Source organism: Mus pahari, chromosome 9 (assembly GCF_900095145.1).
Source record: "Mus pahari chromosome 9, PAHARI_EIJ_v1.1, whole genome shotgun sequence".
Lineage (NCBI taxonomy): Eukaryota > Metazoa > Chordata > Mammalia > Rodentia > Muridae > Mus > Mus pahari.
Window position 1 is genome coordinate 11,508,976 of NC_034598.1, and position 20,503 is coordinate 11,529,478.

The 20,503-nt window shown below is 43.4% G+C and overlaps 1 protein-coding gene across 2 annotated transcripts in view; it reads left to right on the forward strand.

Moving 5' to 3' along the window:
• Window positions 1-20,085, forward strand: part of Popdc3 (popeye domain containing 3) — a 28,200-nt gene extending 8,115 nt beyond the window's left edge. The window contains exons 2-4 of one of the 2 annotated variants that reach the window (XM_021205825.2): window positions 16,196-16,893; window positions 18,050-18,158; window positions 19,313-20,085. In XM_021205825.2, the coding sequence (XP_021061484.1) occupies window positions 16,409-16,893; window positions 18,050-18,158; window positions 19,313-19,594 (876 nt within the window). In that variant the 5' untranslated portion in view covers window positions 16,196-16,408 and the 3' untranslated portion in view covers window positions 19,595-20,085. Of the gene's footprint in view, window positions 1-16,180; window positions 16,894-18,049; window positions 18,159-19,312 lie in introns of those variants that run through there. The other variant, XM_029542504.1, reaches the window with a different exon arrangement.
• The last annotated feature ends 418 nt before the right edge of the window (window positions 20,086-20,503 follow it).

Below are 20,503 nucleotides of genomic sequence, written 5' to 3' on the forward strand. Positions count from 1 at the left end.
CGGCTATGTGAGGCGGCGCTCCACAGCCCTTAACTCACAGGCTTAATCATCTCAGATCAGTTTATAATAACAGTAATAGGAGGACTGGGTCTAAGCCCTGTACTTTTAAATTTTTAGCATCAATAGAAGAAGTTTATACCAATAAAACCCTTGATTTTGCATCAAAATAAATTCTGTGCCAAAATAAGAAATGATGACTTCAACTTAGTAATAATTAAAAAGATTTCTACCAAATGAGATTATGGCTATGCAATCCAATCAATTCTAGCTATTCCTCCCTGTTCCAATTATGACCATTTCTACACTCCCTAGAAAGACAACTTGGGGCTATCTCCAGCCCCAAGGCCCAGAGTACTGGGGCAACGACTCTTTATAACTTCTTCAAGCTGAATATGGGCGTTGAGATATTTTTGAAGTCGGGGGTTGGGAGGGGGAATGGGGGAGTTGGTTGGTCTCTGATGTCCGTGTCCTGACTGGATGTGGCTGAAAGCCCAGGACATCAGGAGCTCCAGCAGGTCAGTCAGCACGTCTGACGAGGAGACTCACCAAGGCTGTATATTCTGTAATACACAAATCTCAAAACAAAATTTTAGTATCATCATGTTAACCCTTTTGTTTGACTTCTGGATTATAGTTCTCTGAGTCTCCCTCTATCAAATCTGACCCATATTACTCTGGAAGGTGTATAGACACTAATCGCCTTTTCTAAAAAACACAAAAACAAAACCTTTCTCCCATAGCAGCATATCCTTGAGCCAGTAATCAGAAAAAAACTTTATTTTGACCTCTCTCCCAGAGGAATAATATAACCACAAAACTTGACATCACACCCATTTTGAAAATTAAAACAATCTAAAACAAATGAAGTAAACTAAAATACTGTATGTACCTATTCTTAGGCCTTTTCTATTTTGCCATGCAGGATAATAACACAGAATTCCTGTGGAGCCCACGTTAGACAGAATTTGAGGATCCTGTGAGGTATATTAGAGCAATATATCTTTATACCACCTTTCTGTTCTGCTCTCTGCCCAGGGCAGTCATCTTATTATACCATCTATTGTTCGGCTCTCTACCTGGAGCCACAGACATTTATTTTATTAATACCTGTTCACTACCCTCTCTACTTGAATTTAGTGACTAATTTTCCCTATCCTAGTTCTGAACCCACGTGAAATTCCCCCTGTGATTTAGACAAAATCTGTATATAAATCTATCCCAGAAGCAAATAATCCCAATTTTATAAATTCACAGTTCAATCAGTCTCTGCCCCAAGAAGTAAGCAACTTCCATTCTACAGCTCTCTGACTCAGAGCAGCCTGCATCCCCACAGCAGGGGACTCGGAGCCTGCTTTCTATGCTTCAACCTTCCCCACCCGACCCCCCCCCCTTGAGTCCAAATGACTTGTCTCAGAGCTACTCACTTAAAAAAAGAAAAGAAAGGAAAGGAAAGGAAAGGAAAGAGGGAAAGGGAAAGGGAAAGGGAAAGGGAAAGGGAAAGGGAAAGGGAAAGGGAAAGGAAAGAAAAGAAAAGAAAAGAAAAGAAAAGAAAAGAAAAGAAAAGAAAAGAAAAGAAGTAAAACTCTAACTCTCAGGCTAATAATCTTAAATTTCTAGTGCCCAACATGTTGGTTCACCTGTGAGGTATGTGTATAGGGGTGAGGGTAAAGGCTTTATAGACAAGAACAAACTGAACTAAAACCAACTTATTCATCACCTTCATCTTCCTCTTCATCCTCTTCAAACTCCTCCTCCTCCTCCTCCTCCTCACCTTCCTCTTCTTTTCAGCCTTGACCGTTTCCTGCTGCAGCTGGTTTTCCTTTAGCTCTGTAGGACTGTCCTTTTTGCATTTTTTCCTTCAGCTTGGCAGCCTTCTTGTCACAGGGCTGCTTGTCACCATGCTGTTCCACATCTCTCCCAGTTTCTTTGCAGCATCACCAATAGACTAGCCTGGATGTTCTCCTTTGATCTGGGGGCAATACTTAGGACAAAACAAGAAGAAGGCCAAAGGAGGCCACTTGGGTGCACTGGGGTCCTTGAACTTCTTTTTGGTCCCCCATTTGGCTGGTGTAGGTTTTCATGTTAGCCTTGGCCCTGTCTTCATCTTTCTATAGCAGGAATGGTCCCCATCTCTCTGAGGACTTCTTACGGAACTCTAAGGAGCTGACAGGAGCATCTTGTGCTCCTCCTGGCAGGTTTGCACATGGATGCACATGGAGACGTCTGCCTCTTCTGCTCTCCTTTGCCCATGTTTAGTTGATGTTCCTCTTTGAGGCACAGAGTCACCCAGTGCCTGTCTGACCCTCGTTTGCCCGGGCACTGTCTCTATGGACCTCAACACACTGAAGTGTCTATGAGAGCAGGAACCAGACCCAGAAACACTTTTAATTAAAGGAACGGGGGTAGGGTGGGGTGACGTATGAAGCCACTGGTCTGAGCCTTATTGCCCTACTTTGATTTCTTTATAACTAAACCTAACTTCATACTCAATCAAATAGAAACCTAATTTACAAGAATCCTTTCTGTAGCAAATGGCCAGGCATCAACCAGTCACAAACAGCTGAATTTCAGCCATCCATACGCAGCCAACTCATAACTCCATGCAAATATGGCAGATGCCTCGTTGCAGCCAGTACGGAGATGCTTGGCTTTGTTGTCCTTTTCCACTTTTAAGAGGTTTGTATGAGGCTGGCTCCGCTGGGGAGCTCCTCTGAGTCTCTTGTCTTCATGCCTGACTGATGGAGGCCCCCTTTGCCCCACCTCTGTCAATTTGTCTAATTTTTTTCTTCCAATAAGATAATAATAGCGGTGCTTTCTTATATAAAAAAATATTTCCACATAAGAAAAACTGTAGTGAACTTGGCATCAGTATTGAAGTGGGCATGGTTGAATACACCTGGAATCCAAAGACCCCAGACAGAAGAGCATGAATTTGAGGTTACCTTGGGCTCTATAGCAAAGCGAGGGGGAGAGAGGACAAAGAAGAGAAGAAAGGGAGGAGGAGAGGAAAGCAGAGAAGAGGGAGAGATATTAATGTTTTCATGTCCTGGGTGATAACAGGTCCTTCCCAATTAAAAAGGAAATGTGTCCCAAGAGCAGATTGTGTTGCTCTCTGCTCTTAAAGAGCAAGCTATCTGGTCTGTTATGTAGCTGTGAAGCCCAATGTCAGAATCACAATTTCCCCCAAATACAGTGAACTTGCTTTTTCTGCCCAGAGTTCTGATGTTTCCTTGTTTTTCTAGAAGTTTAATAATTCAGCAGCGCTGTGTCGTAATTAATTTCTGTATCAATTTCTCACTGAACTTGCTATGTTCTCTCTATTGGAATAATTTATTGTTGTTAATGTGGGGGTGATCTTTTCATTATTAATACATCTCCCTCTATTTTGTAATTCTTTCCTTTGGACACCAGTCATTCTTAGAGTGCCTTGTTTTTGCCTCCCATATCAGTGTTGCTGTTTTACTTTTCTCTTGTTCTCCTCTAGAAGGTCTGGAGAGATGACTTGGTGGGTAAAGACACTTACTGCCAAGCGTGATGATCCGAGCTCAGTCCCCAGTATCAGGCCCGGGTTGGAACTAGAGAACTGTCTGCTCAAATTTCCCTCTGACCTCAAACACATGTGCATCAAGCCCCGAATAAATAAGCGTAATTTAAAAGATACAGCAATAGGCTGGGAATGAGGATGTGGGGATTCTGATGTGGTCGATCATTTCTTTGTTTGAAACTAAGGGAAATACCTACCTCTCCCTCCTTCCCAAGGTGTTCTTACACCGTGAAGATTCTGGCTTAGAGTTCTTCATGAGGGATGTTAGTTGTCACTACTTACTATAGTTTTGACTATTCGGTGGAGGGGTGATATTAAAAATCAAGGCCCAAATACAAGGTGTCGTGTTGTGTTGAGTTGTGTCATGTTGTGTTGTGCTGGACTGTGCTATATTGTATGTGTTACAATTGTTTTGAAAACTGTAGTACATACATAATAATAGTGCCTTTCTTCTGTTACATAGGGAAATTGAGTTTCTACAGAAAAAAAGAAAGAAAGAAAACACTTTAAACCTTTCAGAGTTTTATCATGTAGAATCTAAGCTTTATTTTCTGTCCTCAAGTTCAGTTTAAAGTCAAATTCAGTCTTTGCAGATAATGGCAGCATTGACTGACCATTTGTCTTTAGCCAGTTCGTGGTCAGATAGGCAAAGGGGGATGTTAACATAAAAGTTCTGATTTCTCTGTTAAAGTCATTCCTGCCAAAGAAATTCTTCTTGGGAAGTAAGAATGCTATCCATAAAAAGCTGTGAATGTAGCTATTCTGGTCTGGATTCTCTGGACCAGGCGCAGCTTTGAGCTGCGGGACTATAGACCGACCAGGACTGGCTTTCAGCAGTGTCTCTTGACAGGATTGTAGAATCACCACTTCACTAGTATTTTAAAGTCTAAGAAGTTCTCACAAAATTGGCTTCCTGGCTGCTTCTTATCAACCAGGTGATCTGCCAGAAGCACTAGATTGCCCTCACCACAGGCAGCTGGGTCTGAGGAGGGTGGGCACCCTGTGGGTGTGCTGTGTGCAGGTCAAAGACTCTCTTTTCATACCCAGATTCACCCATATACACTGGCTGTACAGCTGCTGAAGGAACCACTGTATACCCTCTGTTGAGTATACATATCAATCCTCATTTCTTTCTTTGAATCATTTTTTTTACAGAACATACATTTATTTTCATATAATATATTCTGACTACTGTTTCCCCTTCTCACTTTCCCATCCGCCCAAAGCCACACCCTTCTTTCTCTTTTTAGAATACAAGATACAAACAGGCATCTAACACAATAATGATAATAATAATAAATTAAGATAAGATAAAGACAAAGTAGAATAGGACAAAACAAACAGACAAACAGAAAAAAAAAAAGAGCGAAAGAAAAGGCACGAGAAACACATAAAGACAGGGACACATACTTGCACACAGAATACCCATGAAAGTAAAATTGGAAGCCATAATATATAAGCAAAAGGGAGGGAAAGACCAAACCATCATAAGACAAAAAAAAACAAGACAAAACAAAAACACCTTCTAAACATATTGAATTCATGTTGGCCGTCTACTGCTGGGCATGGGGTCTGCCCTTCAGTGTGGTTTGTGCATCTGATGAAATCCCATCAGAGAACACTAATCAGTTCTCAACCCAAGGGAGCCAGGGATTGATTTCTGTGTAACCCAAGAAGTCTAATAAAAGAAATAGTTGACTCTTAAGGGCTAATACTCATTGGAAACTTTGTGGAGGAGGCACGGAGACGGTTCAGTCTGTAAAACATTTGTGTCACAATGTGAGGACCAGTTTTAGATGTCCCACACTCACATAAAAAACAAAACAAAATCACTGGGCTTGTTGCTGTGTCCCTGTAATCCTGGTGCCGAGGAAGTGGAGAAGGGTGGATCCCTAGAACCTGATGGCCATCCAGTCAAGTGGAATTAGTGAGCTATAGGCTCAATAAGAGACCCTATCTCAAAACATAAGGTGAGCCAGTACAGGTTTGCACATCTTTAATCCCAGTATTCTAGAGGCAGAGAGATGAAGATCTCTGAGTTTGAGACCAAGCTGGCTTATAAGGTAAGTTCTAGGCCAGCCAGGGCTACATAGTGAGACTCTATCTCACACAAAACAAAACAAAGCAAAATAAAAGGGCTGGAGAGTCGGCTCTCTGATTAAGAATACTTATCTTGCAGAGGCCCCACATTGATTGGATTGCTAACTCATAATGTATCTCTAGGGGATCCAGCATCCTCTTTCGACCTCCTCAGGCACCAGGCACACGTGTGGTACATAGTCATGAAAGTGAGCAAAAAATCCTCATATACATAAAATAAGCAAACGAAAATAAGTTGGCAAGTAATTATGGAAGATTTTCAGTATTGGCCTCTGGCCTCCACATGCACATATGTGCGCATACAAACACTCATGTGCGAACATATCATACATACCACACACACACACACACACACACACACACACACACACACACACCCCAAAAGAAAAGGATGTAAAACAATTCATAGCTGAGCCATTTTAGGTCAAAACATAAACTAATAGAAGATTTACATTTTATTTATTCTGGCTGATAGTTAATTATCTAAGAAAAATACCCTTTCCAAGTTGGATGAGATTCAGTAATAGTCACAATCTCTTTGATAATTCTACTTTGAAGATCAGTCTCAGAAAATGTACAGAGTGTGATTCTGTAGAATTGGGGGAAAGGTGCAGGAAAAAGGTTCATGTGTTTTCTTTACCCGTCACTGCTCAGCTGTTGGCTCCTGATGAATTCTGGGAGGAGTCATGGGGTTCAGTCGTTCCTTAAGAATTTACCAGGGTCCAATGAGCGGTCCAAACAGATGACCCTGGTTACACTCAGTGGTCACAAAACCAAACCAAAAGGTCATGAGTGTTGGAAAGGGACTTGGGAAGGGGTCTCTGGGAAGGAGAGAGAGGGTATGGGGGAATGAGTTGTTCCACAGGAAACCCAGATGAGGCCAAGAATTTCGAAGTCTGCTGCAACTTGCAAAAGAGTCTTTTATTGTTTCAAGTTCGAACTCAGATCACATGCCTCTCACTCACAGGGTGAATGCTGGCAAACAATGCCTGAGTCCAGAAAACACTGGGTTTATATACAGTATAGTTAGAAAAGGGGCGTGGAGGGCTGTAATCATTTGGTGGGGTGGAACTGAAGCTGGGAGGGGGGTTAATGGGTGTGTCTGTTCAGGCACTAATTTTACGGCCAGTCGTACAACTGTCTGTAACCTCTGATGACCTTTTCTCCATGATTTAAATGCAGGGCCCTAATCTCCTTAGAGTTTGTTGTTTCTCTAAGGTCTCAAGGGCAGGCACCTGGAGAGTTCAACTGCTTATCAGGAAGAGTGTTGGTTTTGGGAGATGCAGAGGTGGGGAGAATGTCTCACACTATCTCCTCAGGATGTTTCTTTCCCTTAAGGGGGAGTTTTGTGGGTAGTGCCATTCCAAGGCTAGGCTGGGTTCCCTTGGAGTGGCCAGGGAACGGGAGGGAGCCCTGGGTTTGCTGCAGGAGGACGCAGCACAGAAACCAGCTGCCTGCATATTGTGTTTGCTGGGGGCTGGAGGGAGGATGGAAGCTTCTGTGGGGAAACGCAGAGGCAAACTGTCTGTCCACAACACTGAAGGCTCTCCGGTGAGACGTTTAAGAAACGGGACAGTTACCACAGAGAGTTAGCATCAGTGATTCAGGGTTTACAACAGAGTAATCAGAAGGTATTATATATTCGTGGACGAAGTTGTCACAGAAGAAGCAATTTAAAGCGTGTTTTTAAATATAAAAAAAAAATTACTTGTGGAACTAGGGCCTTAATAAAGCATTTGCTTAAGGCTACAGATTTATCATAGTGAGTATTTTGAGTAGACATTAAATACTCATCATTAATGTGTGTAACATTATCAACATGGCAAGGAAGGCGGGCAAGCTCCTGACGCGCTTTCGTAGACCAGCTTAAAAGGATGAGTCACACTGACAATTTGTTTAGTGTACGCGGTAAAGAAACAGTCAAGTTTTGCATAACGGTTTGGCGTAAGGTGTTGGTAATTGAATCTGTGAGGAAGGGGCGAGTTTATGGCAGGTATAAGAATTTCAGTGTTTCTCTTAGGCATGATTTGTTTTGTTGCTATGGGTTGGGGAGAGAGCATGGCATCACCCTGCAACGCTTACCTGCCTGTTCTGTTCACTCGCTGCTTTCCCGCGACAGCAAGTGATGTCTTTCTAAAGATAGTATTCACTGAAAAATCATGTCACGATTTCCTCTAGATGAGTCTCAAGTATACCTCTAAACTCTTAGTTTAATTATGTAAATGACCCTTGCAATTTGGAAACCAGGTCTATATAGTGTCAACATTTTAATATCAGTAGAATGCCAGTTCCATGTGGGAAGTAATTTGAATTATTACGTATATTGGTATACTGGTTGAGAGTCATTGCTATGTGCATGTTTTGAACACAAGCCTTGTTGAAATACAACTGACATATATTAAGGAAGAACTTGAGCATATGCAATCCTCCCACTTCCTTCTGTATGATTTATTACACAAGAAAGTGTTGGTGAATGCTTAAGGCTGTAACCAGGTGCCCTAAGCTATGGAGGAACACACAAAACACAACACACATACCTCAATACGAACCAGCTACCCTGCCTGCGTCACACATTGTCCTCTGATGTCAGGTCCTCTTGTTCTTTGATGTGTGTGACCTTTCCTATAAGAGAGCATGATCATTCAACATTCCTTGCATGTCTAAACAGTTCAGTTCAAAAGTGCCATTTTAGTGCATTTGCTAAGTCTTCATAATGAAGAGAAATAGTGGAAGCATTTTGGAAGACGATGGGTGTGAGGAGAGAATGGGAAGAGAATGTGGCGTTGCCTGAGAGGTGCCACATAGGAGAACCATGCACTCTGCCAGTTGTCATAGTTCTCAAGAGAAAAGGCTGTGGTTGGAATAAAATCCAGGCAAGACAGGAGGCTTAAACACAACTAGGAATGTGGGGCCTCTGGGTGGGTGAGGAGACAATGTAGCTATTTACAAACACCTTGAAAGAAGGTTGCCACCAGCTGTAGGGGAGCTATTTGCATATATATATATATATATATATATATATATATATATATATATATATATGATCACGTAACAAGCACTCTAACTTGGCAGGCATTTGAGCTGCCTAGTGATGCTGATACAAACTGGGAAGATCTGATAGGAAGTACTGGACTAATGGGGGAAACTGTTGCTGGCTTCCAGAGAGGGAGAAGCAGAGGGGTGGCTTGTTCGGGGCCCATGGGTGGATGGGAGGTCAGCACACAGGACAGAGAATAACAGCAAAGAGACCACATTGGCAGGACTGAACCAGCTTCGCATTAATAATTAAAGATGGAGAGCAGCCAGTGTAAGTGTCTGTATTCCTGTCTTCAGTGGTAATCCTCTAGGGAAAGGCAGTGTCTAAAACTACGCTAGTCTCAGTGGCTTAGCTCTATAATATACAAGCAGCAAGTATAGTGGTGCTGTTTCTATATTATTTTAAGTAATAATGTGAGGGGAAACATTTCTTCATTTGAGCCACCTGGTACTATTTATTTGTTTGCCATTTAAATCAGTATGCATTGACATGTATGCAATGTATTCTGACCATATTTATCTCCTCTACCCTTTCTTATGCTCCCATTGTGACCTTGCCTTCTTCCCAACAAGCTCCCCTCTTACTTTATGTGTGTGTATATGTGTGCATGCATGTGTGTCTGTGTGTATGTATTGCATGTGTGTGTGTGTCTGTGTCTCTACATATGTGTTTCTGTATATGTGTCTGCATGTATGTATGTGTGCATGTGTCTCTGTATGTACATATATGTGTTTCTGTGCATGTGTGAAGGCTATGTGTGCACATGTGTATGTGTGTCTATTTATGTTCCTATGTGTGTCTCTATGTGAATGTGTGTGTGTCTGTGTATGTATATATACATGTCTGTATGTGTATTTCTGTGTGTCTGTCAGTATGTGTGCGTGTGTCTGTGTGAGTGCATGTATGTGTTTCTGTGTGTGTGGCTGTGTGTTTCTGTATGTATGTGTGTGTATGTATGTATTTCTATGTGTGTTTCTATATATATGTGTGTGTGTCGGCATTAATTTAAGGGTGAAATCCTTAACTGTTCCTGTTCTAGCTCCCAGATAATTGATGAGCTTATTTAAGTTTATTAACAAGCTTGAAGCACTAAGATTGGGCACACATTTATCTATTTTAACCCTCATGGCGAATCCCTTGGTTACCTACTCATCACAACTCCTCCTGAAGCCTCTCCACATGGTCTTCTGCCTCATGGCCACCTCTTTCTTCTTCCTTGCGGTCCTTCTCTCCTGTCTCTCTCTTGGGGACCCCTGGCTAGGATCAGAAGTCCAGCCTTCTTATCTCCTTCTCCCAGCCATAGGCTGATCAGCTCCATAGTAACTAATCAGAGATAAGTGGGGAGCATTCTTTACACAACATTGATACAGGAGATGGTTCAGCAATTATGACAATGATAGTGTCTGGACTATACTAGATCTCTGGGCACAGAAATCAGCAACAACAAGTGCACATATGGTGCACAAGGCCAACCCCTAACATGTGTGTGTGTGTGTGTGTGTGTGTGTATGTGTCTTTGCATGCCTGCATGTGTGTGTGTGTGTCTGTATGTGTCTGCATGTCTATGTGTGTGTCTCTGTGTGTGCATGTGTGTGTGTGTTTAGTTAGGGTTGGTTGTATATGGGTGGAGGGTTATTTACCAGAGCTTAGGCAACATACTAGCAGTCACATGAATGATGAAAATGATCAGCTGCCAATAGCTTCTCAGCTAGGAGTGAGGACTGGAGAGTCCCCCTCAACCCATCATGGGATGGTACGGGTCCAGTCTTGGAACAGCCCATCACAGCTGCAGTGTTTTGCACACATGCAGTGCAAAGATCATGTCCTGTCCAGAAGACGGTGTTTCTCTGCACCTCATCCCCAACCCGCATTCTCCAGCTCTTCCATTTTCAACTGCCCTCTTTCACGTGTTCCATGAGCCTTGCAGGGTGTGGTGTAGACATCCCACTTAGGGCAGGGTACTCAATAGTCACTGATTCTCAGTACTCCAACCAGTTGTAAGTGTCCACTAATCATAGCCCACTGTGACAATAGGCTTCTCTGGCCAAGGCTGAGAGCAGTACTGGCCTATGGCTATAAACACACATGTTCAGAAGGCAGTTCGATAATGTGTCTGTTTAGAAAGGAGCAGCAGTAGCTTTTCTTCTAGATGCATTTTGGCTGAAGGTGGAAGAGGGTGGAGGTTGGCTTGGGAGACGGCAGAACATGCGCAATGTGAAGGTAGATGAGAAGAATACTAATGGTGGAAAGGTGGAGAAGGGGAGAGGGAGGACCAAGGCCTGGATTTGCCCTCTGACTTCCACATATATGCAGTGGGGTACACGTGTGTAGACACACATATTCCCACACGCTGCACAGTTTCAACAAACTATCCTGAATGGGTAGAATGCTGTGGGCTTTTAAAGGAATATCATAGAGCTAGGTGTGACACACTTTTCCAAGTTGTTGACCAGGGAAACTCTAGAAGCCCCCCAAAACAACACAGGCTATTGCCATTGCTCTTGGTAATGTACCAGACTAGATCATAAGACCTTATTGCTGAAGGTGCCCTGGGCTTCAGGACATAGAAACATTAAGCTGAAATTGAGCTAGAAGCTTCCTCCTTGCTGCCTAGCTTTTATGCTGCTGGAAGGGACTGTGCAGACTGGTGGGGGGGTCAGTCATCATTCGTCTTATCCAGTTGTGAACCCTTTAAGCTACAATACTGACCTGCGGAGCAAAGTGCCCATGGGTCTAAGAGTGGCATGACCGTGATGGTGGTGACCAACTGATTTCTGATTAGATCTGAGGTCTGTTTAACAGGAGAGAACTCATACCTAGTGCTACAAACCTAGTCAAAATCCATGGATGAGGAGACCATAAGAGACCCTGAGTGGGGAACCTTCTACTGGGTGGTTGTTTGCTATTTGCTTTTCAGGCAAGGTTTCACTATGTAGCCTAGGCTGGCCTCTAATTCAAGATCATCCCGCCTCAGCCTCCTGAGTGTTGGGATTTCCAGAATTGCCACCTTACCTGGTATCTGGTACCACTTAAAGCAGATAGAATACATGGTGTTTCCCTTGCTTTGTTGGCGAAGAAACTTTCCTAGGCTCATGTGGAGAACAGAAGACGGAGCAGAAGCTGTGGCTTCTAAGTCCTGGTGATGCGTAATGGAAACGGATGAGTGCAGAAGGGAATATGTGTCACACTTAAACAGTTTGTCCTTGAACAATACTTTTACCTTCTCTGAATTTCATAATTCTCCTGAGTAAAATGACCTGCCTCGTGGGGTTGTTCAGTGAGATAGTTATAAAAACCTGCCTAGCATGTAAATATTGAACGCATGTACCATCTCAAGGATAAGAAGTAAAAAAAAAAAAAAAAAAAAGACAGCTGAGAAAAATAAGAACTTAGCATATGGAGCACATACTGAGATTGGGATCTCATTCCAATTAATGAGTAGAATATCGGTATTTTGAGCTTGTAGGTTGCTTGGCAACCCAAACTAACTCAATAGCACCGGCTACCATACTATTTGTTGTCTTCAATCAAAGCAGTAATTAAATGTTCTTAAGAAGCTCAAGGTCGTAAGCAACGTTCACCTTGAATTTGGAGTTGGTCCAGATGGGGTTTTTTTTTTGAGGGGGGGGGGAAACTCCCCAGTGTATTTGTGTTGACGTACCTCAGAGGTTGGGCTCTTTCCTGCATCTGTGCACTTAGAGTACCCAGGAATTTCAACATCCTGTGTTAGAGGTGGAATATCTTAGTATATTCAACTGACATTCATCGGATGCAAAGGGTCAGGCATACAATAACATCTGTCTCTGGCCCTGCTGCCCCTTACAGAGCCTACAGGAAGACTCAGTCATAATAACTTTACACCAAATGCTTTCACAAATGGCTGTCTCCAGAAGTAGAGTGTTATGAACTGAGCAGTCCATGTAAGACTGTGTTTAGTTTCCTGGCAAGCCTGTTCCCTAGCTTTCATGCTACCTCATTCAAAGATTCGTCTCCTGGCCCTAGTGAAGCTGGGCATATAGGTGCTTAAGCTTCCATGCTGCAGGGTGTAGCTAACTAGCCTTTTACCTGAAGCCAGGAACTTCACCAGGCTGTGCCCAGCTCTCCCAGGGACTTTGCCAGGCTGTGCCCAGCTCCCCCAGGGACTTTGCCAGGCTGTGCCCAGATCCCCCAGGGACCTTGACAGGCTGTGTCCAGATCCCCCAGGGACCTTGCCAGGCTGTGTCCAGATCCCCCAGGGACCTTGCCAGGCTGTGCCCAGATCCCCCGGGGACCTTGCCAGGCTGTGCCCAGATCCCCTGGGGACCTTGCCAGGCTGTGCCCAGATCCCCCAGGGACTTTGCCAGGCTATCCTAGCTTCCCCATGCTTGGCATGGTGATTTAGATTCTGCTTCCCTCGGATAGTGAGATAATAAATGTATTGCTAAGCAGATAAGCACAGCTCTGGGCTAATCTTCATCAGCATACCATCAGGGTAATGCTGCCTGCCCTTGAGAACCCTTTTATCATCTTATTACTTTATAATTCAGTCTTACAGATTTATGAGAAAAACTGAATAAACTGGAAAAACTGGATGACTGCGTTAGTTTGCTAGATTTCGTCTTCTCCACTTGTAGCTCAGTGGACAAGATCAGTTGCTGCTTGGGGAAGGAATCCATTGTGTTGCTTGGGTATTTCAGCGGTTATTTACACACAGAAATGATGAGGCCTAAGGGTCTGTGAGGCGGGCAGCTGGTGGATGAATCATGTTCGGTCATCAGAACGATGGTGGCGCATGGCAGAGGCCTTTTCCTGCCCATCACCTGCTCCCGTCAGTTCCCCCTCTTCTAATAAAGTGCATCTGTTGTGGTGACTGGATAAAAACACACCAAGCCGGGCGTGCAGTAATTCAATCAGGGCAAGTCAGCTTTCTGCAGCAGTACCATGCCCAGGGTGGAGAGATAGAGCCTGGTAGCTGCTTAGTGCAACAGGAGTGGGCCGGAAACACAGTTCCTCTTAAGACCCTCAGGATCACAATTCTAGAATGTAGAGGCCCCGGCATGCCCTCCAGACCAGGCATTTCAAGGAGCTCCTTTCTGAAATCGCCATAGACGTTTTACCTGGCCTTTCTCTTATTAGCACTGTCTTAAGGTTTCCCTGAGGATTATAAATTTTTAAGGAAGTTCAACCCAAAGTTCAGAGACCTACTAGCAGGCCTTTTCATATTGGTTTTTGAGGCTGTGTTGAGTACTCTGAAGAATTGATTGGCTCAAATGCCCCAGTTTAAAAAGTAAAACCGCAGGGGAGTGACATTTGCAGACTGGTATTTACAGTCCCTGCGCCTCCTTGCATTTCTGAGAACCACTCTTTGCTGTGACAGTCCAGCTGATTTTTTTTTGTTTGTTTGTTTGTTTAAGAGGAGAAACTGAGCATGCTCAGAATGCTTCTCTGCTTGTATCCTGTGTGTCAGAGATTGCCCGTAGTCAGGGATCTGCAAGATGCTTGAAGTCTTTTAAAACAAGCAAAAGTTAACATTCTAGCTCTAAGTTGTGTGTCTAAGCCGTTGTCCATTCCCCCCGTCCCCTTTCCTCTGTCTCCTCTTCCTTTTCCCTGCTGATTCTCCTGCGGGGTTGTCATGACTTGAGAAAAGGTTCACGATTGAAGGATGACAACAGCAGCGTCACCTTCATGTCTATTCTGTCAGTGATGGCCAGTTCCCTGCCACTCGTAAGACATGTTCACTTCTGCATGCCGACTTTTATGTTTTCCTTATGAGACACGGGCTGTGGTACACGATGCCTTACCGGATGTCCTGGGAGGCAGTAAACACAGCATCTACATTCCAGGGCCTTGCATGGTGGTTGGTGTTCCTTACAACTCAGGCTAGGATGCATTCATTGATCCAGGACCTTGTCATCATGCCCAGTTTTCTTCGGTCCCAGGTCCCATGCTAGCAACTACCACATGGTTAGAAGAGTAGAGAATATATGAAGAAAAGATCAGAGTTGATAGTATTGTTGACCAGCTGGTAAGTGTTTAAGGAACAGGAATTAACGTTCCTTTATGTGGATGTAATATTAACCTGGGCCACAAATACAGGAAACCATGCTGTCCTATTGTCTTAGTTAGGCTTTTACTCTGAACAGACACCATGACCAAGGCAAGTCTTTTAAAGGACAACATTTACTTGGGGCTGACTTACAGGTTCAGAGGTTCAGTTCATCATCATCAAGGTGGGAGCAGGGCAGCATCCAACAGGCATGGTGCAGGCAGAGCTGAGAGTTCTACATCTTCATCTGAAGGCTGCTAGTGGAAGACTGGCTTCCAGGCAGCTAGGAGTAGGGTCTTAAAGCCCATGCTCACAGTGACACACCTACTCCAACAAGGCCACACCTCCCAGTAGTGCCACTCCCTGGGCCAAGCATATACACACCACCACAAGTGTACATGTTTTCTTAAAGTCCCTGAATCTAACTTATTAAACGTTTTCACAGACTATTATGTATCCGTAAAGATCTCCCTCCTAGTCATGTGTTTCCTATGCTTACTGATTTGTTGGGGGTGGTTATAATGTCACATTTAAACCACCTTTCATGGAAGACCATTTCCTTGGATCCAGCACGTGGGCCGTGCCACTGAAGTCCTGCTCTGCTTTGATGTCTGTATAGCTCGGACGCATTCATTCGTGGCTCCTCTGAGCCTCAAATATGTTTAAAGCATAACCGCCGTAGCATCAGACAGTATCTATCAAGAGGGGAGGATTTTGGAAGGTCCGTGGATTCATCATAATTACATAGAGAGCTTGTTCAAAATATACATCCCTGGACATCACCTTGATTTAATATTTGTGGGGAAAGCCCATGGCTCTCTGTTTTAAGACACTTGTGGCAAGTGATTCTGAGTTACGCTGTGCCACTGCTATAGACTGGCTGACCCAAGGATTTAGTTATCCTGTGTTTCAGTTTTCTGTTTGTTGCTGTGATAAAACACTGACTAAAACCAACTTGAGGAGGAAAGGGATTATTGCCCCTTACAGACTAGAGTCCATCACTGAGGGATGTTGAGCATGGAGCTCAAAGCAAGAACTGGAGCAGAGGCCCTGGAGGAATGTTTGTGCTGACTTGCTCCCCATGACTTCTTGAGTTTGCTCTCTCATATACCTCAGCCTAGGGCTGGCCCCGCCCACAGTGGGCGGGGCCCTTTCACATCAATCATTAACCTAGAAAATGCCCACCAGCTTACATAGGACAGTCTGATGGAGGCGTTTCCTCAGTTGAGATTCCTTCTCAGGTGACTCTAGCTCGTCAAGTTGATAAAAAACTAACCTGCATGCGCCGAAAAATCAATATCTAGCCAATTTCTAGTAAATAAGTATGCTTTTATTAAACATTTAATTAATACTTGTGCTTAAAACATCCCAATTTTCTAACAATGGGAAGACAATTTGCATAATTAATGCTGCGGATTCATTAAGTAAAGTACCATTCCATTCTTTTTGTTTAATTAGATCCTATGTCCCTTTTTTTTCTTCCACACAGGAAATAGCAAAATCTTTGTGAAGCCCAGATGAGCTTAAAGAAACTGGGGCTGAACCCTTAGCTTTTTCGTCTCCGCACCCACTGAAGCCCCCTCCATGCCAGCCCCGGAGTCTCCCGGCCTGTGGAGCGCACTGCTGTGTGATGGGAAAGCGAAGGACTCTGTCACTGGCCTCAGGGTCATCTAAAGCGAACTGACAGGGAAGCAGTGCAGCCATGGAGAAGAATTCAAGCTTATGGAAAAGCCTGGTGACTGAACACCCACTCTGCACCACCTGGAAGCCAGAGGCCGAAGGGGCCATCTACCACCTCGCCAGTATCTTGTTTGTAGTAGGTTTTATGGGTGGCAGTGGATTCTTTGGGCTCCTTTACGTCTTCAGCTTGCTGGGGCTGGGTTTCCTCGGTTCTGCGGTCTGGGCGTGGGTGGACGTCTGCGCTGCTGACATATTTTCCTGGAATTTTGTGCTGTTTGTCATCTGCTTCATGCAGTTCGTTCACATCGCGTATCAAGTTCACAGCATAACCTTCGCCCGAGATTTCCATGTGTTGTACAGCTCGCTCTTCAAGCCCCTCGGGATCCCTTTGCCCGTCTTCAGAACAATTGCTCTGAGCTCTGAAGTGGTTACTTTGGAAAAGGAGCACTGTTACGCCATGCAGGGGAAAACCTCCATTGATAGACTCTCCGTGCTGGTCTCTGGAAGGTTCGTACCCGCTGTGCAGTGCTTCTCACCTCTATAGTGGTTCTGTGTGTTTCTTTGTATTCTATGTTGGTGCAGCAGAGTCCTGGGTAGCATTTAGCAGCCATCGACTCGGGGAGATCTTTGAGACATGACGTAGGTTTGGGTATTTAGAGGACATGCTACTGTTTACTTGAATCAGAAAATAATCTCAACTCACGCTTTCATCTTACAAATACAATTCACAAGTCTTAAAAGCAAAGCATGAATTTAGTTCTGTGGATGCAGCACTTGTGGCTCGTCACAGAAAGTCAAGGAGGCTGAGGCAGCTTGAGCTGGTAGCTCCGTCATGGGCACACTGAGTATTTTAGGCGGACTCTTCTGACATCCTTCTCAATAACAGGGGGTCTTTAATTTTATATTATCAAATTTATTCAGGAAATCCTAGCATTTGCCCCCCTTGTGAGAAGCAGGAGTAAAGACTTTGGGAATATATATGTATAGAATCCAAACTTGGAAAAGTTTGAGGAGGTAAACAATCATGTGTTTTTCATATAATTGAAACTATTAATGACTGGAGAGGTGGCTGGGCAGTCAAGAGCACTGGCTCCTGTTCCAGAGGACTAGGGTTCAGTTCCTAGCACCTGCATGGCAGCTCAGAACTGCCTGAAACTGCAATTTCATGGGCTCCATCACCTTTACACAAACATGCATGCAGGCAAAACACCAAAGCACATGAAATAAAAGTAAATAAATTAATTGTGTAACAAAAAGAAAAGATTAAACCTTTAACTCACAGAGGTGCTTGCAGCAGATCCCCCAACCTGTGCTCTTAAACTCCCCACTGTGTAATCAAAAACCAAACAAACAAACAAAAATCCGACTGTGCCGGTCCTGTGCTGAGGCTCAGTACACACGTGGAATGGATTCATCTCATGCATGTACAACTTGATGAGCTGTTGGTGAATTTCACCTACTGTTCCAGACTTCTAGGTGATGAATATCATACGCAAATCTTATAGGGATTATGGAACTATGTGTATTTAATATTTTGTTCTTCAAAACTCAACAGGGAAGAAGTCCCCAAAGGCTGCAAGTATACTTCCCCCAACTCAAGTGTCCCCCAAATGTGCACACACTTTCTTCTCACCTCATAACAGATGTTCTTATATTTTGCTAGAATCAGAGTGACGGTCGATGGCGAATTTCTGCATTATATTTCCCCCTTTCAGTTCCTGGATTCTCCTGAGTGGGATTCGCTAAGACCCACAGAGGAAGGCATTTTTCAGGTAAGAACCAATTATACCCCTTAGTTCAGGCCCCAACCTTCTAAACAGATGAATATTTGTTGTAAAGCAAGCAAGCATACAAATAGAACAACATACCACACACCCAGCTTTAATTTATAATTAACTTTGGATACAGTTCTCTTCATGCATGATTCCTAACTGTGAGTCCTGATGACTGACATTAGTCACAGGTACAATCACAGAAAGAATGGGAACCCAGGAGACATGAAGGGGTTGTGATGAACACTCTCTAGGTTCCCCATGTTGAACCTCATATATGGGAATTAATATGTAAAGACTTGACTTTAAACACTGCCGATGTGATGATTGAGAAAATGCCAAGAGAAAAAGATCACACTTACTACAAAACAAATGGTTTTTCAAAGTAGAAGGTGCCAATGGCCTTCAGCTATTTTAAACTTTGTCATCTCTACGCTGTCGTGTGCTGGTACTACTAAAAGACAACCATTTCTGTCCATTATATTTATTATGCTATACTGTTTCCTATAAACCAACACATACACATGCATGCACATTCAAATGTATGCAAATACACAAGTGTGGTATTTGTAAATTCTGTATTGTACTAGAGAAACCATGTTCGGGTGAGAAGTCCACAATCTTTGTAGTTGTATATTCCTCTCATGTTAGCCAGCCTTGCTCTCTCATTTTCATATCAGGTAGATCTGCAAAACACAATCAAGAGGAGCACGTGTGTATAGCATCATGATTAGAGAGGAAGAACTAAATTATGTCATTTATTTTAATATTTGCTATCTTAAGTTTTTAACATTTTGTGTATCCGTTAAGATGGTTTTTAATCTAAAAGGACAGTATGGAATTCATTTAAAATTGGGGGCAGAAAAATGTGATTAAAAGAACTGGAGAGATGGCTCAGTGGTTAAGTGCACTGGCTGTTCTTGCAGAGGACCTGGGTTCAGTTCTCAGCACCCACATGGCTGCCCACAACCACCTGTAACTCCAGTTCCAGGGGATCTGATGCCCTCTTCTGGCCTCTGTGGGCACTGCACACTTGTGGTGTGTGTACATACATGGAGGTCAAACACTCATACACATAAAAATAAACCTTTGCTAATCGTGTTTTAATCTGTTGCTTTCTAGTTTTGTTTTACACACGTCTCTATGTTTTCTAGGTAACCCTCACAGCAGATACCGATTGCCGGTACGTGTCTTGGAGGAGAAAAAAATTGTATCTGCTCTTTGCGCAGCATCGGTACATCTCCCGCCTGTTTTCGGTTTTAATTGGGAGTGACATTGCAGATAAACTCTATGCCTTGAATGACAGGGTGTACATAGGGAAGAAACATCACTATGATATTCGGTTACCCAACTACTACCAGATGTCAACTCCGGACTTGTCCAGATCACCCCTAACAGAACAGTTCCGGAATTCCAGACAACATTGTAACAAATGACATCAAAACCTGAAGTTATGTGACTGCTGCAAAAAAACACTTCATCATTCCCCAGACAATTCAGAATCAAGATGCCATGGCCAGCTGTTTACTAATTCATTTTAACTTCTGCATTGCAAATAAAATTTAAGATTTTTCACGTACTCCTTACTGTTATAATGGGAGATGAATACGGATGGGCAGTTTGCTCTTTTTCTGCATCAGAACTGAGAGAATGTGATTTCATATTCTCTGATATTTCCCCCAATGTGCTGCCGGGTACTGTTGGCACAGGAGAAGCAGTTAACAAATGTCAGCATGAGAGCAGGTTGCTATGGTCCACAGACCCATTTCTAGAATCTGCTTTTCTGGAACAATCTCTGATGAATGTAAGTTACCTTGTTGTGGGAAGCAATTTCTTTTATATGTGAAGTTCTTTGCCGTGACTAAACAGAAGAATAAATGTAAGAAACAATAACATGCCAATTTGAAGATGACTTTCTTGCTACAAACAAATCCTGAGCTTTACAATTACTAGGAAAAGGAACAACTCATAGAAAGCAAAAGTGCATGGTAATTACTGAGTAAATAGCTCCCCATAAACAGACAGTTCAAATGCGTACGACCTTTTGAGTTGCATATTCAGCTGCAGAGGCAAGGCTTTGACAGAACAGAGGTGGCTCACAGTGAGATCTCAGTCCCGTAAGAAGAATTTAGGAAAGAGATACTTCCATGCAGACCTGGTTCCTGTATTAGGAAAACTGGTTTTCTGGAACTCATATGCAGTGGACCTTTGTAGAACCATTTGACAAATGGACCTAATGACTTGTTTGTGGCTCTGGGTTATAAACTGGGCCCCGATGATAGATAGATAGATCCAGTGACAGACATGATTCATCCCTCATGGAGCTTACATCCTGGGGCCAAGAC